At 37.9% G+C, this 22,237-nt stretch overlaps 1 protein-coding gene across 2 annotated transcripts in view; it reads right to left on the bottom strand.

Annotated features, from left to right (window-relative positions):
* TNKS (tankyrase) overlaps positions 1-22,237 on the bottom strand; it is a 95,922-nt gene that overhangs the window by 13,529 nt on the left and 60,156 nt on the right. For both annotated transcript variants that reach the window (XM_015861652.2, XM_032444430.1), the window contains exons 6-18: positions 18,309-18,403; positions 16,046-16,112; positions 15,455-15,641; positions 13,350-13,471; positions 12,770-12,861; positions 12,614-12,692; positions 9,699-9,870; positions 7,847-7,926; positions 7,394-7,539; positions 6,160-6,325; positions 3,349-3,568; positions 2,993-3,102; positions 519-707 (exon numbers count right to left, since the gene is read on the bottom strand). In XM_015861652.2, coding sequence (XP_015717138.1) covers positions 519-707; positions 2,993-3,102; positions 3,349-3,568; positions 6,160-6,325; positions 7,394-7,539; positions 7,847-7,926; positions 9,699-9,870; positions 12,614-12,692; positions 12,770-12,861; positions 13,350-13,471; positions 15,455-15,641; positions 16,046-16,112; positions 18,309-18,403 — 1,725 coding nt within the window. The remainder of the gene's footprint in view (positions 1-518; positions 708-2,992; positions 3,103-3,348; positions 3,569-6,159; positions 6,326-7,393; positions 7,540-7,846; positions 7,927-9,698; positions 9,871-12,613; positions 12,693-12,769; positions 12,862-13,349; positions 13,472-15,454; positions 15,642-16,045; positions 16,113-18,308; positions 18,404-22,237) is intronic.

The raw sequence follows: 22,237 nt of genomic DNA on the forward strand, positions 1-22,237 counted from the left end.
TTAACCAGCTGCTACCATCACCACTAACACAAAAGTGTACAGTGCCATTTTTAAAAGAAATTTGACAGCAACTCACAAATCTTCGGATGTTGTTTTGGAGCTGGTCAAAAAAGAACTGAGGTAATACACAGGCACCAACCATAATCACCTACTAAGTGATTCCATTCCAATAAAGCCTCATCTCATTTTCTTTCCAGGTTCAATGAAATCATTACTGACAGTACACACAGACTTGACTACATTTTCAGATAGATTAGCTTCTGGCAATGAGAAGATTGAATCCAGGAGCGAATCCCTTAGCAGAGGAGATCCTTATATCATAAACCATGTTAAAATCTCAGCCAGAGGATATCCATGGGTAAAAGAAATTGCAAATGCACCCTGGAGACATTCATTTCCCTCTACTCTGACACAGAGAAAGCTGAAGCCTGCTGAGGCTGTGAAAGCACAGAAAGTCATTTACATGCAGAGCAAACCTTCCAGAGCACTCCGTGGCTGGCAATCCAGCAAGAACTTACTGTTGCCAGGTCTAGTGGTGTCTGACCCTCTTGATTCTTCATGGTTGGATCTGCTCCATGAGCTAACAGCAGAGCACAGAGCTGCGTCCTTCCTTTTTGTGCTGCTTCATGCAATGGTGTGAATGCCCACTTATCTGTTGCATTTACACACGTATTGTATTTGATCAGCAACGCTGCAATATCCACATGCTAAAAAACAAAAACATTTTAATCAACAAGTAATAAACGGTAATAAAACATACTTCCTATTTTGTGGTGAGGATAATGGTGCATAGAGAACTTCATCATTTCTCTTTTCTTTCTTTCACCCACTTACCTGCCTTGTTATGCAGAAGTGCACTCATCAGCTGTGGCTCCATCCTACAGTTCCACAGTCACTAAATCTGGATCAGCCCTACCAGTCTATGTATGATCAAGCACAGAAATACATTTCTGTCAGATCACCTGAAGTACATGATAAGTAGTCTGTGTTAGCTATAGGATAAGGACTGATATATCCTCCAGAATAAAACAAATAGGCTTAGCTGTGAAAAAATTTGTAGATATTTGAACTAGAAACACAAATTTATGGTGCTGACATTTGTGATACATCACTAGGAGATTTAAACTCCAATATCACACTACTTAGACACCACTTAGACGTCTGCCTACAGAGCTCTGTCACAGAGCCCACCCAAGACAACACAAATTTATTCTCACCCCAGTCATATTTTGAGATACATAATTGATAAAACTTATTAAGTGTCTCATAAGGAACAGCCATTTTATAGCCATTTACAATGGCTATAAAAGTACTTATACCTCCATGCTTCCATCAACATTCTATCTTGGAAGTCTCCCAAATTAAAATAAGAAAACAGAAATTCTGTGAATAAAAACATTCCCTCTTCGATCAGTAAAATTACTTGAGGAATACAGCTTAGAGATAAAAAAAAAGTAGGCAAGAGAATGAGACACAGAAATAGTAAGCAGAAGAACAAAGACTTTTGCTAATGGATTTCACTTTTTCTTTGAACAGCAATTAAGTGACTCTTAACAGCTCCAGAAAAAGCTTGCTCTGAATGGTTTGAAATTACTGCTGACCTTATTTTTCCTCTCATCCAAACTTTTAAAGCAATTGCATTTCCTGCAGCTCCTCTGCCACAACATAAAACCCTACTGAGAGGCACACATAATGAAGCGTTGGCTGGGAGAACTGAAGATACTTCATGAGGAAAAGGTTATGTCTGTGAAACCTGCCAGCCACCAACATCTGAAAGCAGTACTCATCTGTCTGGCACCCATTAGGAAGATCTGAATGGGATGATGACAGCTCAGAAGTATGGGGAACTACAGGAAAAGCACTGAAACACAGACTCATTAACTTTTCCTAGAGAGAGCAAGCAAGATAACCAAATTAGATTGGCATTATAATTTTTGAAGTGATTATCACCTTGAAACAACCTCTTATGTTGCCACGTGACAATAAAGAATGTTTTATTGTCATACAAAATGCATGCTTTGGTTTGCTGTGCTTTGAAAGAGCGAGCACAATCTTTGCATCAGAATATATCTCTAGCAACATGCTGGGCACTTAGTATTTATGATTAAGGCTGATGAATGATATTGCTTGGTATTAGGACCAGCAGTGAAAAATCATGGTGCTGCACTTCTAAACCTTGAGCAGTATTCAGAGCTTTTTAGGACACCGAAAGCCCAGACTGACAGAGAACCAATGCAAATGATGCAGGCTGTATTTCAGTGATACACTCAGTAGAAAGAAGGTGAATACTTTTCCCCCACCTTCTTCATTCAGATCTCAAAAGAAAGCAAACCATGTGGATCTATTAATAATGCCTCTCCTAGATTTTGCTCTTCTTGTGCTAAGGCCCTGCAGTAACAAGGCATATCATTAGATCATCAAATCCACCAGTTTTTGAGCTTATGTCCTCTGCCTAACCTTAAGCAGGCTGCTAGGATCTTCTCAAGCACCATCTCTGTACAATTGCTTGCAAAAACTTCACCTCATCTGCAATTAGCAGCTGCTTTTGAGGCATCTGTGCAAGTGGTACACAGACAGATGGAGGAAAGAGGACCTGCCTCATCCAAAATAGTTTCAATCAACTATTGCAGCCCCACTGCAACAGACATGATCCCTTCTTACTTCCACACAAGTCTTTCAGTACCAACTTGAGTTCTCTCCTATTTCAGCAGCCACCCACAATTTAAAACCATTCAAAGCTTTGCATCTACTTGCTTGCACAAAGGCTGCCTTCAAGTGATATTTCCAAACTGCTACACCCAAATATGCCTCACTAAGCTACATCAATGGGACTAAAACCAGGATGCACATCAGCAACTTAGCTCAACAAATATTTCATGCTATCAGAGGCTAAGGTTGTTCAATGCAAGACAACTGCAAAATAACCAGCTTTGGATATGACTTTTAGGAGCTCCCTGTAGGTGTGCCCACAAGCAAAAGTGCCTGTACCTACCCCATAGGATGCTGCATTATGTAGAGGTATTAATCCACCTTTGTCCTGGGCATTAACATCAGCACCATGCTCAAGAAGGTATTCAGCTACTTCCAAATTGTTGTAACCAGCTATAGAAATGAAACAGGAAAAAGAAACTGAGTATTAGGAGAGGTTCAGCGAATAAACAATTGTCAGACAGTGAAGGTAAAGCATTTTTTCAACTGCAAAACCTCTTTTCACCTAGTAATCATGTTAACTCCTGAAATACAGGTGCCAGTTAACAACACAGTATGGTAAAGTCATCCTTGAACTTGATCATTTCCAAAGGTCCCTTTCAACATCAATCGTCCTGTGAAACATGGTAAGTCACTCACCTGCAAGATGTAGTGGTGTTGAATTTCTTCCCTGGGTGTCCCTGCAATTGATATTTTCTTGAGTACACAGCTTCTGCACTCGAGCCAGGCACCCTTTCTTGGCAGCATCTAGCAAAGCAGCATCTCCTCGCAGTAAGTCCTGGATATCTGTGTCTCCTTCTTTCACCAAATCCAGAGGAGTGTTCCCATCTCGATTCTTCTTTGTTGGATCAGCTCCATGCTGCAAAGAGCAAAGTGCAGTGCTGCTGTCACAACCATGAAGGGTGCACACAAATATGTTTTGAAGCACAGGTGAGGCAAGGGATTTTACCAATGCAGTTGCATACAATAAATAAATCCAGATGGACAGTATGCCAATCTTGGCTAATGAAGCCAGGATCTCAAGTTCACTGAATATCACCCTGCTGTTGAATGACATTTCTTGGAGATATGATCTATTAAAATATTCATTTCTACACTTTCTATTATATAACAGCACAATCTTAAATTGTTTACAGGTCCTGCCAAGCAATAAAGAAAACATGTGGTGGGGCAGTAGAAAAGCAGATATAAAAGACTGCTGGAATATACTCGTGCTCATAAAACATACAAATCAATCATAGAAAAGAACAAACTACTGGAGCATGAGATAAAGACGGGAACAAACATCTACATCATGAATTGTGTCCATGAACAACACTGTGGGAGGACAGCTCTTTCTCTTTTTACTGCTAACAGTCATGGAAAGATCAAACACACATAAGTAACAGGCAGCTGTAGGCGTTTTAGTTCTTTGGTTGGCTCCTTCAGAACGATCAGTGATCTAACCCCTGCCAGCAAGTCTACCTTGGCATTTCTCACCAGTGATGCTGGCTACATGCTGTGCTACTGTGAGCCACAGAGAATGAGACAGGGATGGGAAGAGGAGAGTGAATGAACCATCTCATACTCAGAAGCATTACAGAAATGTTCAAGGTGAAAACGGTAAGCAGAAAGGGACAGAAGGAGACAGAGCACTGATTACACAGAACCAGATCAGCATCTGTAGCACTCTTGAGAAAAGAGGGTTTTTTTGTTGTTTGTTTGGCAAAAAGCTGTTCAAAACCAAGAATGACTTTCCCAGATACAATCTTAGATCCCTTAATTTTAAACTCAAAGTTTATTCAAACATTGTCACAAAGAAATATCTAAGTGAAGAGGTAGCAACTTCTCAGACTCCTTCAAAATCCCAGAAGCAAACAAGGAGCCATTTTAAATAAAGGCTTTGAAAGTCTCTCCAAAAGGTCTGTGTGTTTTTGTTTTATTCTTTACCCAGAACAGGGTAAAAAAAGAGCACAAGTCAGGAGAAATGAAACTCAACATTCACAGCTCAGCAGAACTGACAGCACTGCCATTTGGCATGAGGCACGTAGCAGGAGAAGCCCTGAGTAAACTGCAGCATGAGCATGTATCCATGGACACCCAAAAATCTTTACAAAACCATGCAATTTTAAGGGCACATTTAGCTCTTGTGCAAGAGAGTTATAGAAAAAAGATTTCAGCATTTCTGTATTTCCTGTGGTACATTCATTCACGACCCTTTGAAGCTGAACACGAAAGATGGCTATACTCCCACTTAAATGATCAGAAAATTCCAGATATCTCCAATGCCAGTGAAGTAATGCTGTGCTTGAGCAATTATGAGTGCTCCTAAAGCTTGAAATAACTCCTGTATTCAGGTGGTACTAACATGGCCATCATTGTGTCTATTCCACACAGGCCATGTCTGCACGCCTTCTGGTTTTGCTGCTGATGAGTTTTTAAAAGATGTGCTCTCTCTATGGATCTGAATATTTATTTGGTAATCAAATGAAATAATTCATGAGATAGGTGAGAAATATCACAGAATCAAAGAATTGCAGGGGCTGGAAGGAACTTCAAGAGATCATCAAGACTGCTTAAGCAGGTTCCCTACAATGGGTTGCACACATAGGCATCCAGGTGGGACCTGTAGTATCTTCATAGGAGGAGTCTCTACAACCTTTCTGGGCAGCCTGTTCCTGTGCTCCGTCACCCTTATTGTAAAGAAGTTCTTCCACATGCTTGTATGGATCTTCCTATGTGCAAGTTTTAGGCCACTGCCTCTTGTCCTATCACTACGTACCACTGAGAAGAGCCTGGCCCCATCCATCAGCCTTCCACCTCCCTTTAGATATCTATAAACATTAATCAGCTCTCTCCTCGGTCTTCTTCTCCCCAAGCTGCACAGATACAAGTTACTCAGCCTTTCCTCATACAGGAGATGCTCCAGGCCCTTTATCATCTTTACAGCCCTCTGCTGGACTCTTTCTAGGCTATTAATACACATTTCCTCCACGATGTTAATAGATTATACACTGACTTAACAGTTTTAATTTTTTTACGTGTCAGACACCAAGTCAGTCCCCACCTGAGATCATTGCTCTGTAACACACTCTTGCATGTTTTTACAAAGATTTACTTCATAAACTGTTCCAGAAGGGGATGAATAGGTAAGGATTACAGGTGTTTTTTGTTTATTTGGTTGCTGTGGTGTTTGTTTTTTTCTTCCTCAATATTGAGAGTCCTGTCCCTACTTGGTTAATATCATCAACTGACCGTGTTGGACCAATCTAATAAACCTACCGGATAAAGCAACTATTCTGATGATTCTCTGTAAGTGAGCAGACACTACACAATAAATTGACAACCGTAAGATGAAAACAGATCGAAAGACACCATTAAAAATTCACAATGCAAATAAGTTTGAATGTGATCTTCAACAAAAACAAAACACAAATTCAAAAACACATTTAAAAATTCCAGATCACGTACTTTTAATAGCAGTTTGCAGATTTCATATTTTCCTTTTGCTGCTGCTTCGTGAAGAGGAGTGAATTTCCACAGGTCTGCTACATTGACAGAAGCGCCATGCCTCACTAAGAGTTCAGCTACTTCATAGTGTCCATAAGAACAGGCGTTGTGCAAGGGAACTAGGCCGCTAATCAAAGATAAAGTTTTAATAGCTAGAGAAAATACAATCCAATATGCAAACACACAAAATTCCAACAGATAAAACATTCACTGGACAGTAGTCCACGTTTTTCAGACTTCTATGGCTTTATTTCCTTGCTATTATTAAATGAAACAAACATCATCCTTGTCCTTCAGACCCCATATGCAAAGCTTCTAAATGCTTAACAAGCATCAGTGTTGCTTTTGCTAGATGCAAGTGGCTTTAATGCTGTTAGCAGCAGCAAAAAACACAGCTACAAGAATCACTACAATCTGACTATGTATAGTTGAATGAAAATTTCAGAAAAGGTAAGAAACCAAGCAATGGGTTTGAAGTACAGTTATTAACGATTACACACCCATAGAAGATGTCCAAACATTTCTTTCAACCGAGAAATTGATAATTCAGTGCTGGAAATGAATTACCCCTCACCCTGAAGTCCAATATGTTAGAGTGAAAGATCAAACAATCATACTATTCCACTCAGTCATTTTGCAAGAAATCAAATAATAAAAAGACTTGTAAAGGATTTATCTTATCTAATTGAATAAATAAGTTAATAATAAAATCTAACTGAATCAGAGAAATGGACAGAGACAACCCTGGTATTTTACCTCATGTAATTCCAAACTAATTTTAGATCACCTGAAATAACTGAGAGGCTGCTTTTAAATGCTGCAAAATCTCTGAAACAGACAAAAGGGGGAAGAGAAGCATCATGGATTACATTGCCAGATGTGTGACGGACTGTGGCTTTACCAGAATTTAACTTAATAGCTCACTGTCTCCACACAATTAATGTCGGAAACAACGCAGAAGAACCACAGGATCATTTAAGATTGGAAAAGACCTCTAAGATCATCCAGTCCAGCCATTCACCACTACTGCCCACTGAACCATGTCCCTAAACGCTACCTCTTACTTCTTTCCAAGAAGAAAGAGAGAAAATCAGTAAAAAATGACAGTTGCTGAAATTCTAACCAAAATGGAGAAAAGGCTGAAATCTCTCACTAACAGAAAACAGTAAGAGCATATCACAGGATGAAAACATACCCTTTATCTTTGGCATGCACGTCTGCCCCATGGTGCAACAGATACTCCACCACTGATACGCGGTTATATCCTGCAGCAAAGTGCAGTGGTGTTGAATGACGGCCTTCCAAATCTCTACAGTTCACATTCTGAGGGCTGCAAAGTTGCTGTGAAAGGAAATCAACACCAATTAAAAGACTGGGAAAAAAAAACAAAAAAAACCCACCCACATCTGATTCCAACAAAGACATGGCTGTGTGAAGGACTCAGAGAATGAACAACCACAAATGCAGAGAAACACCACAGCACATCCCAATGTCCAGCTTTCTAGAAAAAATATTAAGAAATTCTCTTTCATGTTTTTTATGACTTACCATCCACTGGGCACTACTTCCACAAACCTTATGTGTAATGACTTCCATGAGGATTGCACAGCAATAAAGTGAAAAATTAACACAATATGCTCAAATTTACCTTCACAGTTTCCAAGTCTCCAGCTTTGGATGCTTCTAATAACCGGTAATCCACATCAGATGTACGCACAGGTGTACTTTCTACATGCAGAAAAATATGTTTTAGGATTATTAAATATATTATCTAGTGCTCAATATTTTTCAAACTGGGAAAACACGTCTTCTAATGTTTGTAAAAATGCCACTGGAGTTGTGATGTTCAAATACAAAGAGCCCAAATGGCTGAGTAAGGAAGCTTAGTTTCAGAGTGAATCAATCAAATTTGGTCTCCAGAGCCGACATCACTCTTCTATTTCTGACATTTCAAGGCTTTGCTAATTTTGCATAAGGTAGGAATGACATTTCTATATTCAAGAGATCTGTGTGTTCACTGAGCTGGATTCTAACTTGTGCTGAAGTTCAAAAGCAAACTCAATGAGGCCCAAGTGCACAATTAAGGAGTTAAACATGCTCATTTTGATACGAGTTACAACCTAAGGCTGTGTGAGGTTTCAGTTCTCACCTTAAAGTTATTTATTTTAACCTACTTCCCCCAACAGCACTGCCACCTCAGCATCCAGAAGCTGAGTTGAGATAAATGAAACTAATTACTACACTGGATCCAAAGCTTCACTCCTTAGCAACACTTTAATCTTCTTTCTGAACTCCTATCATTGTCTTCACAAGACAGTCAAGATCAGAAACAATCTAATTACTGGAGGAAAGAGAAATTTGAATTCCATCAGTGTACCAAAGGACTGCATGGAGCAAAGAAACAAATCCCACTCATTATAAGAAGCAAAACAAGTAGAATTTTCTAATAATCACTTGGAAAAAGAAAAAGGTCACTCAATGAGCTTTCTTACAGCTCTAACTCAATTTTACAAGAATGAATACACTGTAATATTTTATAAATAATTTAAGCATTTGCTTGCTAGCTTTGAATAACATAGAAAATGTCAACAACACTACATTACTGGTGCCAAAAACGTTTAATATGCTTCTTTAAGCTTTTGAATATTTTAGTAATGAGAGGCTTTATGTTTATAAGAGAAAGGCTGCAATCCTTCCAATGAAAAGATGTACAATATAAAATCTGAAATGAGGTTTCATAGAGTAGACATTGTGAAAATGAGTTTGTAATCAAAACTGAAGTGATGATTTCCCGAATACCTCCAAGTTTACAACTAAAAAATCATCACAGGATGTGTTTACTTTTTTTTAAATCTCTATCATTCTTCTTTTTCTGTACATACACACACTCATGCACATTTTAAACAGGTAACACTATCCAAATAAACTACATCTCAGTAGTAGATGGGTACACTTTAAAGTGATGAAGGAATTGAAGCTCCTAGGTACAGCAGATTTTCTCATCAACCTGCCTTCCTTAGGCTGAACGCATATCCCACTGAAAGGTAATTGCTCTTTAGTAGCTACTGATACAATTATTCTTCCTACTCTAAAACATCAAAAATACGAAATGGTAAAACAATGCATATGCTCAAAACACATTGTTATTTAAGCAGTATCCAAAGCACTTTTACAATAAAATCCTTCCCTGTTGGACAAGCAATAGATTGAAATGGTTTATTAACTATCAATATTTTTCCATTTGTGCACTCAATCTCAGATGAGTTACAGCAGTGCTTTTTTCAATTCTTGTTTTGCATGGACTGTCTGTATTGAGCAGATACAGGTTTTCATTTCCTAAAGAAATGTCATGCAGAACATACTGCAGATGTGTGTGCAGATGGCAGAAGGGAGGAATGAGCAAACTCCAGTCTCTTGCACTGGAAAAGAAATAAGATTCACAGCTATAGAAGAAAGGGAGAAGCCAAAGTTCAAATACACAAGTTTTTATTTTTACTTACCACTCAGAATCTGTTGCACTGCTTCATTTCCTATCTGTGCTGCTGTGAATCCTTGTAAAGAGATGATGGAGGGATCAGAGCCATAATTCAGCAGCAGTCGGCAGGTTTGCAAGTGACCTGCTAAAGCAGCCCTGTGCAATGCTGTCTGACCAAGTGTGTCCAGTGCATTCATCTGAAAAAATCAGCAGCAATGTAATACATAACATTCTTAGAATTAAAAGCCTGCACCTGTCCCTGCTTTTAATAGGAAGAGCAATATCAAGAATCTCCTGGCATACAAATTTATCTATCAGTCCCTCTATGCGGCAACTAAACAAAACCAAATGATTAAATACATAAACATTCCAGTGTAAAGATCATTTACTGCAAATGCTTTCTTGTCTTTTAAAAAAGGTAGGTTATTTGTATGCATGGTTATCATAAAACAGAGATCCCCCAAACCATACTTGAAATAATGATCAAGTTTAAAAAAGCCAAACTCTCATACAGGAAAAGAAAGAGGTAAATAATTAAACGTTTCAAATAAATTACCATATGTCATCTTCTGAAGAGGAATTAACATGACTCACAATCAAGAATTAAAGCAAAGATGTCACATTAACAACTCTATGGGAGGAGAAGGAAGGGAAGAAGCCGGATACAAAGTCCTCATTTCATGTAATTTTACAGAAATATGAACTTAAAGTGGATATAAATCTATTCAACACAAGACTGTATAAGTACGCAAAATCAAGCAAAATGATAAAAAGGTATTGCTTTCAAAGAGTGTGATATAATGGAAACCTATCTGTCTGCAAAGATCTAACAGAGAATCTGAATCACTGAAGTATTGCCATGGGCTCACTATCAGAGAAAGGAAGAGAATAATAAAGAGCTCTAAAAAGAGGGAAAAAACTACAGAAAATAAGCTTTCAAGGAGATACTTTGTACCTAGCAACCATTCATGACAAACTTGAATGCAGATGTCCAACAGCTTTTTTTTTTAATCACTATGAAATACATAACTATTCTGTACTCTCTACAACTAATTCAGAACCTGTTATTTATTTCAAAGCCTACGGATCATAGGCTGTGAACTGCATGGATAATACTCTGTTACTGTAAAAACCAGCCTTTTTACTTTACTAAAATCTTTGTGGTGGCAGCAAAGGTTTTGCTAGGTTGTCCCACCAAAAACACATCCTTCAAATCCTACCACCTTTCTTACCATGAAAACCAGTGAAAAAATACTTCGGTTAAGACTAAAATTTGATTTGGAGTGAAGTAACAACACAGCAAATATCCATTAATTGTGAGGGTTAAAAAATATACAAGTATCTGCAATACATCAACATCAACACAACAGAAAGAACAACATGAGACAGACGGTTTTGACATTGTTTGAAAGCCTTTTACATCTCCTAACAGTTCTACAGGCTGGTAAAAGCAGGAATTTCTCAGATCACAAACCTCTCTCACAGAAAGACGTACAGGAGAACAGTTCTGCTTTCTTCTAACCATGCTCAGCTGATGACTCTCTCATGGGATTATCCTAAAAGTTTTGTTTCAAATAAAATTTTACTGCCTTCATAAATATTAACTAGATGCTGAATGTCCCAAATCCATAATATCGTTCAGGTGATGACCCTCATCTGTTTCACGACATCAGATACGTTTCACTACAGATAAGGCCACAGACAGGAGCACAAGCATCAAGCTATGTACAGTTAGTAGCAAAGACAGAATTAAGTGAGGCTTGTGGATTCTAGAAGTAGATGGTAGCATTGTGCTATCCAGGAAAGACAACCATAGTTAACATTTTCTGTAACACTGGATTCTTGTATTTAATATTCCTGTACAGAACAAATTGTGGAAGAACAGCAGCAAGGCATCCACAGCGCACAAACTGATAGCAACCGTGACCTGGAAAAAATGCTAATATTCACTTGAAAGGAACACTGGCAAAGTCATCAGATCCACCGTATCACATGTCGTATACAGGTATCCTTTCACCTTCAAATAACTATCTTTGTCAGCAATCAACTCTTGTGGCAGAAGAACTGCAGCCATCTGAAGACACGCATGCTCACTTCTGGGGCAGGAATGGCTGCAGCTGACCAACAGGAATGAATATACCAAATGAAACTATTATTTCAGGAAAAGAGAATTAGACTTAGCATGCCAATTTCATGGGGATTATGTTCACTGTGAAACAGAGTTGCTCTCACCAATCATCCAGCATCCAATATAAGTGATTTGCTGATCACAAATTTACTGAGATTTACTGAGAATAACATAGGAAGCATACAACACAATAGCAGCAAAGAATTAGTTTCAAGGGTAATAAATACACTTCATCAAGATCACTCAGTCTCTAGTGAATCAACTCAAACTCAAAGAAAGATTAATTCTGAAATACTTCTGAAAGATGCTAGAAAACAAACTAAATAAAGAAGTCAATACTTTATCTAATAACTTACTTCAACACAGGCCCACAAATTACATTGTTAAGCATCACTCAAGAACTAAATGGGATGCCACAACAATCAAGAAAGGCAGAAGGAAGCAAGCACTTAACTATGACTAGCATTAGTCTACCACATTCAGCATTAGTAAATTCCTGCATTTGACATTTTCAAGTTGCCAAGAGAAGGCAACAAAAGTCAATCATATGAGCACATTTATTACAACTGAATAACGAGATTCATTAAAGATGAGTTAGACAAACTCCTAAATCCTGTATTAGGTTATTTGGAGAAAAGACTTAGTTTTCATATGGGATTCTTGAACACGCTGTACTGATTTAAGATAAACATAGTTCAAGACTGATATGAGAAGCACAAGACATTCAGAATAAAAGGCAACCTAACATTGAATTTAACAGATATAATCCTCCCTCTTGCCTTCTCCCATAATAAATATTTGGACACATTTACCTTTGCTCCATGCTTATGCAGAACTTCCATGACATCATTATGAGCTTTCTCAGCCGCAACATGCAAAGGTGTCATGAAACTAGATGAAGAAAGAGGTATTATTTTTACATTCCTATGACAGAGTCTTTTGAAAAAGTAAAAATTGCAGAAACATACTCTTTGTTTTTCTCATTAACGTTGGCTCCTTTCCTGAGCAATAGTTCTGTAACTTGCTTCCGCTTGGGATGCACAGCGGCCACAGCACAGTGCTACAAAGAAGTAAATAGAAAGCACCATTTCAGCAACACAGATGGCAGAAAGATTTGAGATCCTTGATTTCATGTCTTAATTATTCTGCTAAACATCTGACTACACAGTTCACTAACAAAATTTGTGATATCTCTGAGCACATAACATTTTCTTCTGCTATGAGAAAGCTACATGTTTCCTGTGGTACTTTTCAAGTCTAGCAAAACACAACTGATCAACAACAGAACAGTCTAATGGAGAAAAAGGCAGAAGAAAGTGAAAATAGGTGAGCACTGGCCAGAAGGTTTCTACAATCAAACAGGAAAAAGTAAAAATGTGATAAGAATCATATAGGATTATTTCTATAAGTGTAATTTATTTTTAATATTTTGATGGCAAATCCCCAATCTCAGATGATGAATAAATGTTCATAATGTAGAAATAATATCTCAACTAGTACCACCACCACATTTATCACAAAATAAATGGATCGTCCCTGTAATCTTACCAGAGCAGTCTCATGTGACTGTGGCTGCTTAAAATTGATGATCTCCAAAGCAAGTGTTTTTTTCACTTTGGCTAAATCTGCCTCTCTGGCTGCTTGCAGTAATGAATGTCCTTTGAATTCATCTGTTGGAGAAAGCAACACATTTAATATTCAGCACATCATCTTTATAGGCATTACTTGAAAAAGGCAGCTAGAACATATTAGGAGGCAGCAAGAGTAGTTCTGTATGTCTTTGTACAGTGGCTGTCCTGGAATGCAGAACATGAAACAGAATGTGGTTTACCAAAATCAAACTGATGTTCTAAAGAAGAGTAGAGATTCCCTGAGTAACATGCTTATCATTTTTCTCCTTCTTTTTTTTCAACTATTAGATATTAAAGGCATACATAGGTAATTCAGTGGTCATGTGTTCAAGTGAGCATACAGCTCCCACATGCTCTGCAGAAAGAAAGCCTTGTAGCTGCTTTTTCAAAACTTCACTGTATTTATAGCTAGAAATATTCAAGGTAAAGCCTTAAAGTATCACTTAAATATTACCCTTCAACTACTTGTCCTAAAGAAAGCTACACTAGCCAAGCATTTGAAGCCAGTCTGCTCCAAAGATTTTGAGCATAGTTATATCTTTTTAAGTGCACAAAGGTAGTTTTTATTTTTTAGGTCACAACCTTTTCAGCTCAGCAACAAGGCTTGTTTAAAACAAAAATTATTTTGAGAAGGATGAAAAGCATTTCTCTTAATATATACAAATAGGAGGCAGGCTAACAACAAGGTCTGAACCTTAGAACAAGAAACAAAAAGCTTAGTCATCTCAGTATAAATATCAGTTTTGCTTATATATTTCTTTTCATAAGCAGGCTTGAAACACCAAACTTGCTAAGCAGGGCTTTTTTAATCCCAATCCTCTTGACATCCAGTGCATTTGTGGTTAAAAAAGTTTTCATTTTCAAATAGAACTCAAATTTATTTTTAAAGACAGTATTACACAAAGCACAACTAAAAAGAAATCCTGAAATAATGAATATATTATTCATGAAATATGAAGCCAAAGAATTCAAGAATATACTAAACATCTTATTTTGGGTATGCAAAGATAGCATATTCCATCAGAAAGATGCCAAATTTGCCATAAAGTTCAGATTTTTGTACACATTTCAGTGGTTACTGATGGATACAAAATCTTTCCCCAGCCCCCTCTACTATATATAAGCACAAAAATAGAACAGAGTTTAAGCAGATTTACATTTTTGCTTGTTATTTTAAACAACTGGTAAATCAACCTGCTTCAAAGTCAGAAGTATCACCTCCCAAGCCAGCCCAGAACAGAGAGGTCAGAAGTAGCTGAAATATATTAACCTCTTTTCTCCTATAAGAAAGCACATGATCTCATTTCTGCATTACCACCTTCACAGGCAAAGAACAGTGACAGACAGCAACCTGACTAGCTGTGACTTTGAGTTGTGCAGAATCACACTCTTAGCGTATCAGGGGGCTTCTGCTATTTTCAAAAGGTGCCAGAAAATCAAAAGCTTACAAGTGAAGCAACACATAACTGAGTTCAGAATGTACTTCTCAAGAAGGTCTTTGCTGTAATTTCATCATGTCTTGTTTCCATACTTGTCTCAGTCTCACAGTTTATAATGACGAGAAGACAAATCGCCAAAAGAGGGCAAATGAAGGCAGACAAATTCAAATTAAAACTGAAGCATATTATGTAAACAGCACAAGGATCGCAAAGGCTACAGAAGAAGGTGCTGGAGTTTCTCCCTCACCAAGCCTGCGCTGCAAAGCTATAAACCTTCTGTAAGTTACTTTAAGTGTTCATAGATCCAATATAGATGTCCCTATGTGGCTTGATGAGACTCTAAGCATAAAAATCACCAATGGGCACTGATCCGGCAGTATCTTCTTAGACATTAAAAATGTGAAAAAAAAAACCACCAGACATTAAATAAACATGGCATATCAGAGGTACCTACTTCAAAGCAATAAGCACATCTACCATATATTTGCTGCTTTGCATCTCAGTGATTTATGAGGCAGTTGCTTTGAAAGGAAAGCACCCCTTCATACCCACCAATAACTGTTTCAAATCTGAACATACTTACAGGTCAGCCTCTCCCTCAGCTCAGGTGTTGGAGCCATATCAACTGCGCTCTTTCCATGGCAGTTCACTAATGTGGGATCTGCACCGTGACTCAGCAAGAGGGAACAGACTTCTACACGGTTCTTGGAAGCAGCCTCGTGCAAGGGAGTAAACTGCCAGAGGTCCATTGCATTAACACATGCACCATGCTAGCACAGGAAAGAAAGCCTTTTGTTAGTAGCAAGTGATTTCCAACTATTAAAAGTGCACATATTTTCATTATAAAAACTAGTTCCATTCTTTCACAAGTGAACACACACAAAAATGAATTATAGAAATTGATGCATATAAAAGCATGATGAATCCTCAAAAAAAAAAAGGCATTTTTGTATTACTTTTGGTTTTTTAAAGAACTGCAGATTCTTTAAAAATAAAACATATTACTTTAAGTAAATACATCAGGTAGGGAAAAACCACGGATGTGAATTTGTATGGTTTCAGAACTATGGGATGCCTGAAACCCATTAAAGACAAGATCTTCCTTTTCAACTATGGTGTGAACAGTTCAAACACAACTAAATTCACAATAACCACTTTCTGTCCTCCTGCTTACCTTAAGTAATAGCTCTGTCACTTCATAGTGTCCATATGAACATGCGTTATGAAGAGGCACAAGACCACTGCATGAAAGAAGGCAAATGACAAATTGATTCAAGTGGCATTCGTGAAGAAAGTACCATTTCATTCTTAGTGAGAGATGAACTGAAATTTAATTAAACCTAAACATTAAGATATTTAAAAATTAAGGTTGACAAACCACCAGAAATATCTGAAGTTCCCAAACAACACATTATTTAAGAGTGGCATTAAAGCTATTTTTCTTTTTACTTGCAGGCCACAGATGTTTAATCTACCAATAAGATTAGTATTAATTACCTTCACAATAATCTTTTATGAAGCCAATAAGGGGAGGGGGGAAACGTCCCATTCCACATTAAGTTTGCTTAGGAGAAGTCAATGTTCTGTTCTTGCCTAAACATGCATTCCTGTTTATATAAAATGCTGTTTGAAAGGCAGAACTCATCAGACAATGCTAATGTAACTCCTGGGAATATTATGACAATGTACAGATATCCACACGAAGCAGATTGAAATCGCTGCTCCAGACTGTGGAATTATTTCACTTTACTGCATTTTTCACAGTTTTATCTATTTAACTTTGCAAGAGACTTATAAGAGGGTCCACGTGTTTTCTGTACAGCTATACTATTGGAAGCCATACTTAAAAATAACAGTAGTGAAATAAATGAAAGGGATCTAGTTACAAGCACAAGATAGGTAATATAAAAAGTAATGCACTGAAAGGAAGATGCAAAGAGGACAGTTACTACAGAGAATCAAAAGAGTTTAATTCAAGCCAAGCAAGCTAAGCTAGTTATGGCTCAACAAATCAGAATGCATAATACACTGAAAACAGCAATTAAGCCTTCACCATATATGAAAAACAGTGGGTGCTTTCCAGAATTGCAAAGTTAGCAAAAAGAGTATTGGGAAAGCAAGGACCAGACTAGCTTGCTTACATACAAACTATGTGTATTAATATGAAACAACCAAACAACAACAAACAAACAAAACAACAACCCCTCCCCAAACATTGTAATTGTGTGGTGCCACTAAACAGCTCACTGGGCTGTTAATCATATCTTAGTATATTTAACTTGTTTAAAGGTACGTGCAACTGTTCTTTCCCTTTCTTATCCTCTGCTCAAGCTCAATTTAATTACTTTTCACATGATAATTTCCAAGTAGATCATTCCAGCCTCATTAAAACATCTATGTGGGAATGTTCTACACAGCTGCAATTAAATTTCTGAAAGTTAGGAAATACCCAAACTTGCTTAAAAATTTCTGGATCTACCAATGGGTATTACATGCATCTTTATTGTGTTTTTGTGGCATACGTAATGTGTCCTGATGCATTTCAAGATAACTTTAATCAAAGCCACTAAGGCTAAATGCACAGATAAAGTGCGAAAATAATTAACCTTCAAGAGCTTAAACATACTTAGGACTACTTTGGGGAGTTAATTTAAAATCTTCTTTAACACTAGGCTGGCTCAAGCCTGCTGTTAGCTAAAGAGTAGACCCATTAACACACCACTATTAACCTCAAATATGAAACATATGTCTTTAACCTGAAGCCTGATTTCTGCTGTTAGGACCAAACTTTCTCAGTCCTATCTGACCACTGTGAGAATTCACCTCATATTTCAGAATCACACAGCTAACAATGAACAATATGTAGCTCCAGATTTCTGTCTGCTGCATATTTTTTCTTGTAATTTACTTCATTAGAATCCTTGCTGCAAAGAGGGAAGTTTAGCCTCTAGTACATCTTGCTTTTTGCTTGCAGTGTTAATCAAGGTAGATCTCTAAGGACCTGTAGTTCTGAGCCTATGAGCATCACTGGTGTTATTTGGAATTACATCTGCATATAAATGCAATAAAATAACTAGATTATAGAGGAAATTTTCAATGCTTCCCCTCACCCCCACCCCCTCCACTGAGCTCATGCACCCCCTCCCTACTACCTTTGCCAAAATTATGGTGTCAGTTCATGCTACCAAAGCAAAGTCTTTGCACAAATGCAAGGAAAAATGACTGGAAAATATTAAAGGTGTGATAGGAAACTTAAAACAAGGGCAGACAAAGTTATTCTGTTATTGGGGCATAAAAAAAGATTATTTATCATGAAACACATACTTTTAAGGCAACTATTTGAGATTACGTTGCAACATTAAGCAGAGAAATAACTTATCTTGGTTAAAAGCAAACCATTGCTGCAAATGGATTATAAATCAAGTCACTTTACATACCCTTTGTCCTTTGCATGAACATCTGCACCATGCTGAAGCAGAAGTTGGACTATTCGTACTCTGTTATAGCCTGCTGCTAGGTGCAAAGGAGTGGACTGTAAAATAAGATGAAACAAGATGAAGAATGGGAGCTGCAGATTTCTGTGCTTTATTTCCTACCATTTAAGCATTCTATTTCCCTTACACATTGGATCAGGCTGAGTTACACTTTCCTTCTGTCATTGTCCAAGTCAACAAATACATAACACATGCATGCCCTGCCTGTTGCCAAAGCAAATTCATGTTCCCGGATGTGGGGAAGAATCTATATCTCTCTTATCTTAAATAATGGTCCAATGTCTTCATTGTCATTCATTCATAAATGCCATAATTAAGTTGGCGTTTTTTAAAGCTTCATGAGCAAATCTATGAAGTTTAAACTACATATTCACAGATTTCAAAACTGCTTGTACATAGTCTTCCTGCAGTAAGCACACACATAAGAATCAGACTGCAGAACAAAATTATCCCATTGCAGGACTGTTTATATTCAGCTCTGCACCAAACAAGTTGTAGCACCTTGCGAGTGTACTGTGCTAGGACAGAGAGCAAACTGCATGCAGCTTGCAGTTTTCTGCAGAATACATATCTTCAGTATTAATGCATCTTAGAGCATAATAACAGAATAATAGAATAATAGTAAGATCCTTCACTGTAGCTAATTACTAATAATTGAAAATGAAAGCTTTTTAATAATAATAATTAGTGTTCTATTATTTTAAGTTTTCATTATGAAACAACTTTTGTTTGCAGACTCAGTCTTGGGGAACTAATTACTTGCACGACTGGGTGACGCTGTTGCTGTTTACTCCTTCCCAAGGCTGAGGAGAAGACTAGTTTAACGGGATTTTTCTTACTATTTATTTTGCAGTACACAATAAAACAATGTATTCCTATTCGATTAAAACCCTGTGCTTAAATCAGCCTGAACACACAAAGATATATCTCACATTATTAAGCCATGTATAGATTTACTGTAGGTACTAAAACATCATTATATAGTATTACAGGTGAGATATCACATTCTCACTGTTACGGAGATTAAAACAAATCCAGACAAATGGTCTCATCTGTGGGAAGCAGCAGCAAGCACTATATATTCATAAATGAAAGAGATTTCCAGGAATTAACATGTATTTTGCACGACCATACTTCGGAGTAGACTGAATGTTTTACCTTGCTAGTTTGCTCCAGAAAGAGCATCTAGTTGGACACATACCAAATGTCCTGTATGCCAGAGTGATGACACAGCTTGTACTGTCAGCAATGACATCACAAGGTGTCTCTAAGAAACACTTTGAGATAACTCAATCTGAGAAAGCAGTTATGCAAACTTCTATAATACCTTCAGAATTATTTGTGCTATCTGCTACACACGCTCAAAATAAGCATCTCTAACACTCCTGACCTGGAGATCCTTAAAGTGTCTCCACAGTACCAAAAGCCACCACCAAAACCATCAAGTCTGTAGCTCTTTGGCTTTCCAAGTCATTAGGATCTGTTACTCTGTTCCAGAAAGGTTCTACTACTGAATTAACAGTCTAGAAGGTTTTAAATTCTTTCACAGTGCTAAAAATCTGCATGCTAATAACAGGAATGAAGTACCTAAAACAATGTCATGCTACATAAACTAGCCAACATTCTGGGCTCACTAGTCTTCCCTACCTCCCATCCCAAAGGTAAGTTATGTTAATAAAGATAGTGCTGTTCAAAATCAAGGCACTGTTTCTATAGTGCTAGAAATGCAGAATCACAGAATCGTTTGGGTTAGAAGGGACCTTTAAATGTCATCTGGTTCAACTCCACTGCAGTGAGCAGGGACACCTACAGCTACATCAGGGTGCTCGGAGCTCCATCCAGCCTGATCTTGAGTTTGTGCATCCACCACCACAACCTGTGCCACAGCTTCACCACTCTTCTGCAGAAAAACTTCTTCCTTAGATCTTAATCTCTTCTCTTGTAGTTTGAAACCACTTCCCCTTGTCCTATCAGAACAGGTCCGGCTAGAGTCTGACCCCTTCTTTCTCATAGCCCCTCTTAGGTCTTTTTTCATGACTTTTCTTCATGCTGAACAGCTCCAGCTCTCTCTACCTGTCTTCACAGAGCAAGTGCTCTATCCCTGAGATCGTTTTTGTGGCCCTCCTCTGGACGTGCTCCATCAGGTCTATGTCTCTTTTGTATTGAAGCTGCAGTACTCCAGGTGAGGTCTCACCAGCACAGAGCAGAAGGGCAGGATCACCTCCCTTGCCTGTCGGCCAGTCTTCTTTTGAAGTGGCCCAGGTTACAGTTGCTTTTCTGTGTTGCAAGGGCACATTGCTGGCTAGTAGAAACTAATAATCACAAACAACAGTGCTATATACTTACTGCACCTGCCTGCTATATCAACACAATCATTTAATACTAAAAGGTGTCAATTAACCCTTCCTCTCACATCTTGCAATACGCGGCAAGAGACTTAATAATAAGAATCCCCAGAGGGCATTTACCTTTTAAGAATCACATTCACAATTACCAAGCCAGTCACATTCTCATACATTCTAGCATAATTAAAAAGAGTACAACTCCACTTTTATTAAGCAAAGTAGAGTCTCATGTAATGAGCTCACATTATTTTAAAGTTTTATGGCATCTGTAATTGAGTCAAAGCAGGTACTGTGCATTTCAAGTAAGATCCCTGTACACAAGATAGCAATCACTGTCAGCTTGCATTCATGCAATTTACACTAAAGCAATTTTCTGCCTGCGGTCTTTTTGAAAATGTATTGCCTGGGAATATGAGAAAAGCAATTTTAGATTTAAACAATGTATGTACAACAGCCTGATATTATTCCCATTGAGCCTTAAATGCTTTTCACACTGCTTTCTTACCAACAGCTGGTTTGATGGGCTGCTCGAAGTCAGCAGCCTTTTGTCTTGCTGTCCCCTGCCCACCTGTATCAAATCAAAGGAGGCACCAAGGAATTGCCACATCAGCAGGCTGCTGAGCTGCTACCTTCACTAAAATCAGAAAATCAGTTTCAACAAACAGTCCGAACACAACACGGTAATGCTGGCTTCAAGCGCCACCAGCTTTCCTGCCAATCTTGCTCAAGAATTTTCAGTAGCTTTCAGATGGTAACGTGCCCCCCAGCCTCAGAACAAAGCTGCATTTTCAGGTTCAGAGTGATTTTGGATATCCCACTTTAAACTGAAGGACCTCATGATGTTACATCACACATGATCAATAACAGCTACAGAGCTGTTTTAAGAACTAGTCATGCTTGTTCTTGCCTGCTCTTGCTCTCTGCCAGCAGAATCTCTATATTACACTATCCAATAATAATCTTAACGAGTGTGATTCCCTCATTCACAAGTTGTCATCCCAAACACTACAAAAACCCATAAACAAGAACCTTCTTATCAGACACATCTTGCCCTACATCTAATTTACAACTTCAAGACTCAGTGATTTAAAATTATCATCACTTAAATTTCATCTACAAGAAAGGTTTTTTTCGCAAGGTAGAGGCAGCACAGTGTATCAGAAGTTCCCAGTGGCAACTCTGGCATTGACATATTATGGCTACACTCATGTTCCAAAGGTCCCCAAATGCACGTGCACCAGTAAGGTTTGTTCTTAAACAGACAAGTAAGTATGACTTTACACAAGATACCTAAGAACACTTGTTTATTTTGAACTCTTCTGTAATACCCTACTAACAAAAGATGTAAAAAATAAAATAATTAAAGGAAGGGGAAGAGAGATTAAAATAATATTTAACACACACTTTATATCACTTACTATTATCTATCATAATGTTTGCTAAGTTAGAAAACAGGAACGCAGCAAATTCCCATCTAACTTCTGTCAAACAAAACCTTTATTCAAGTCAAACCTCAAGGCCTGTAGA

The sequence above is a fragment of the Coturnix japonica genome, chromosome 4 (assembly GCF_001577835.2).
Source record: "Coturnix japonica isolate 7356 chromosome 4, Coturnix japonica 2.1, whole genome shotgun sequence".
Taxonomy (NCBI): domain Eukaryota; kingdom Metazoa; phylum Chordata; class Aves; order Galliformes; family Phasianidae; genus Coturnix; species Coturnix japonica.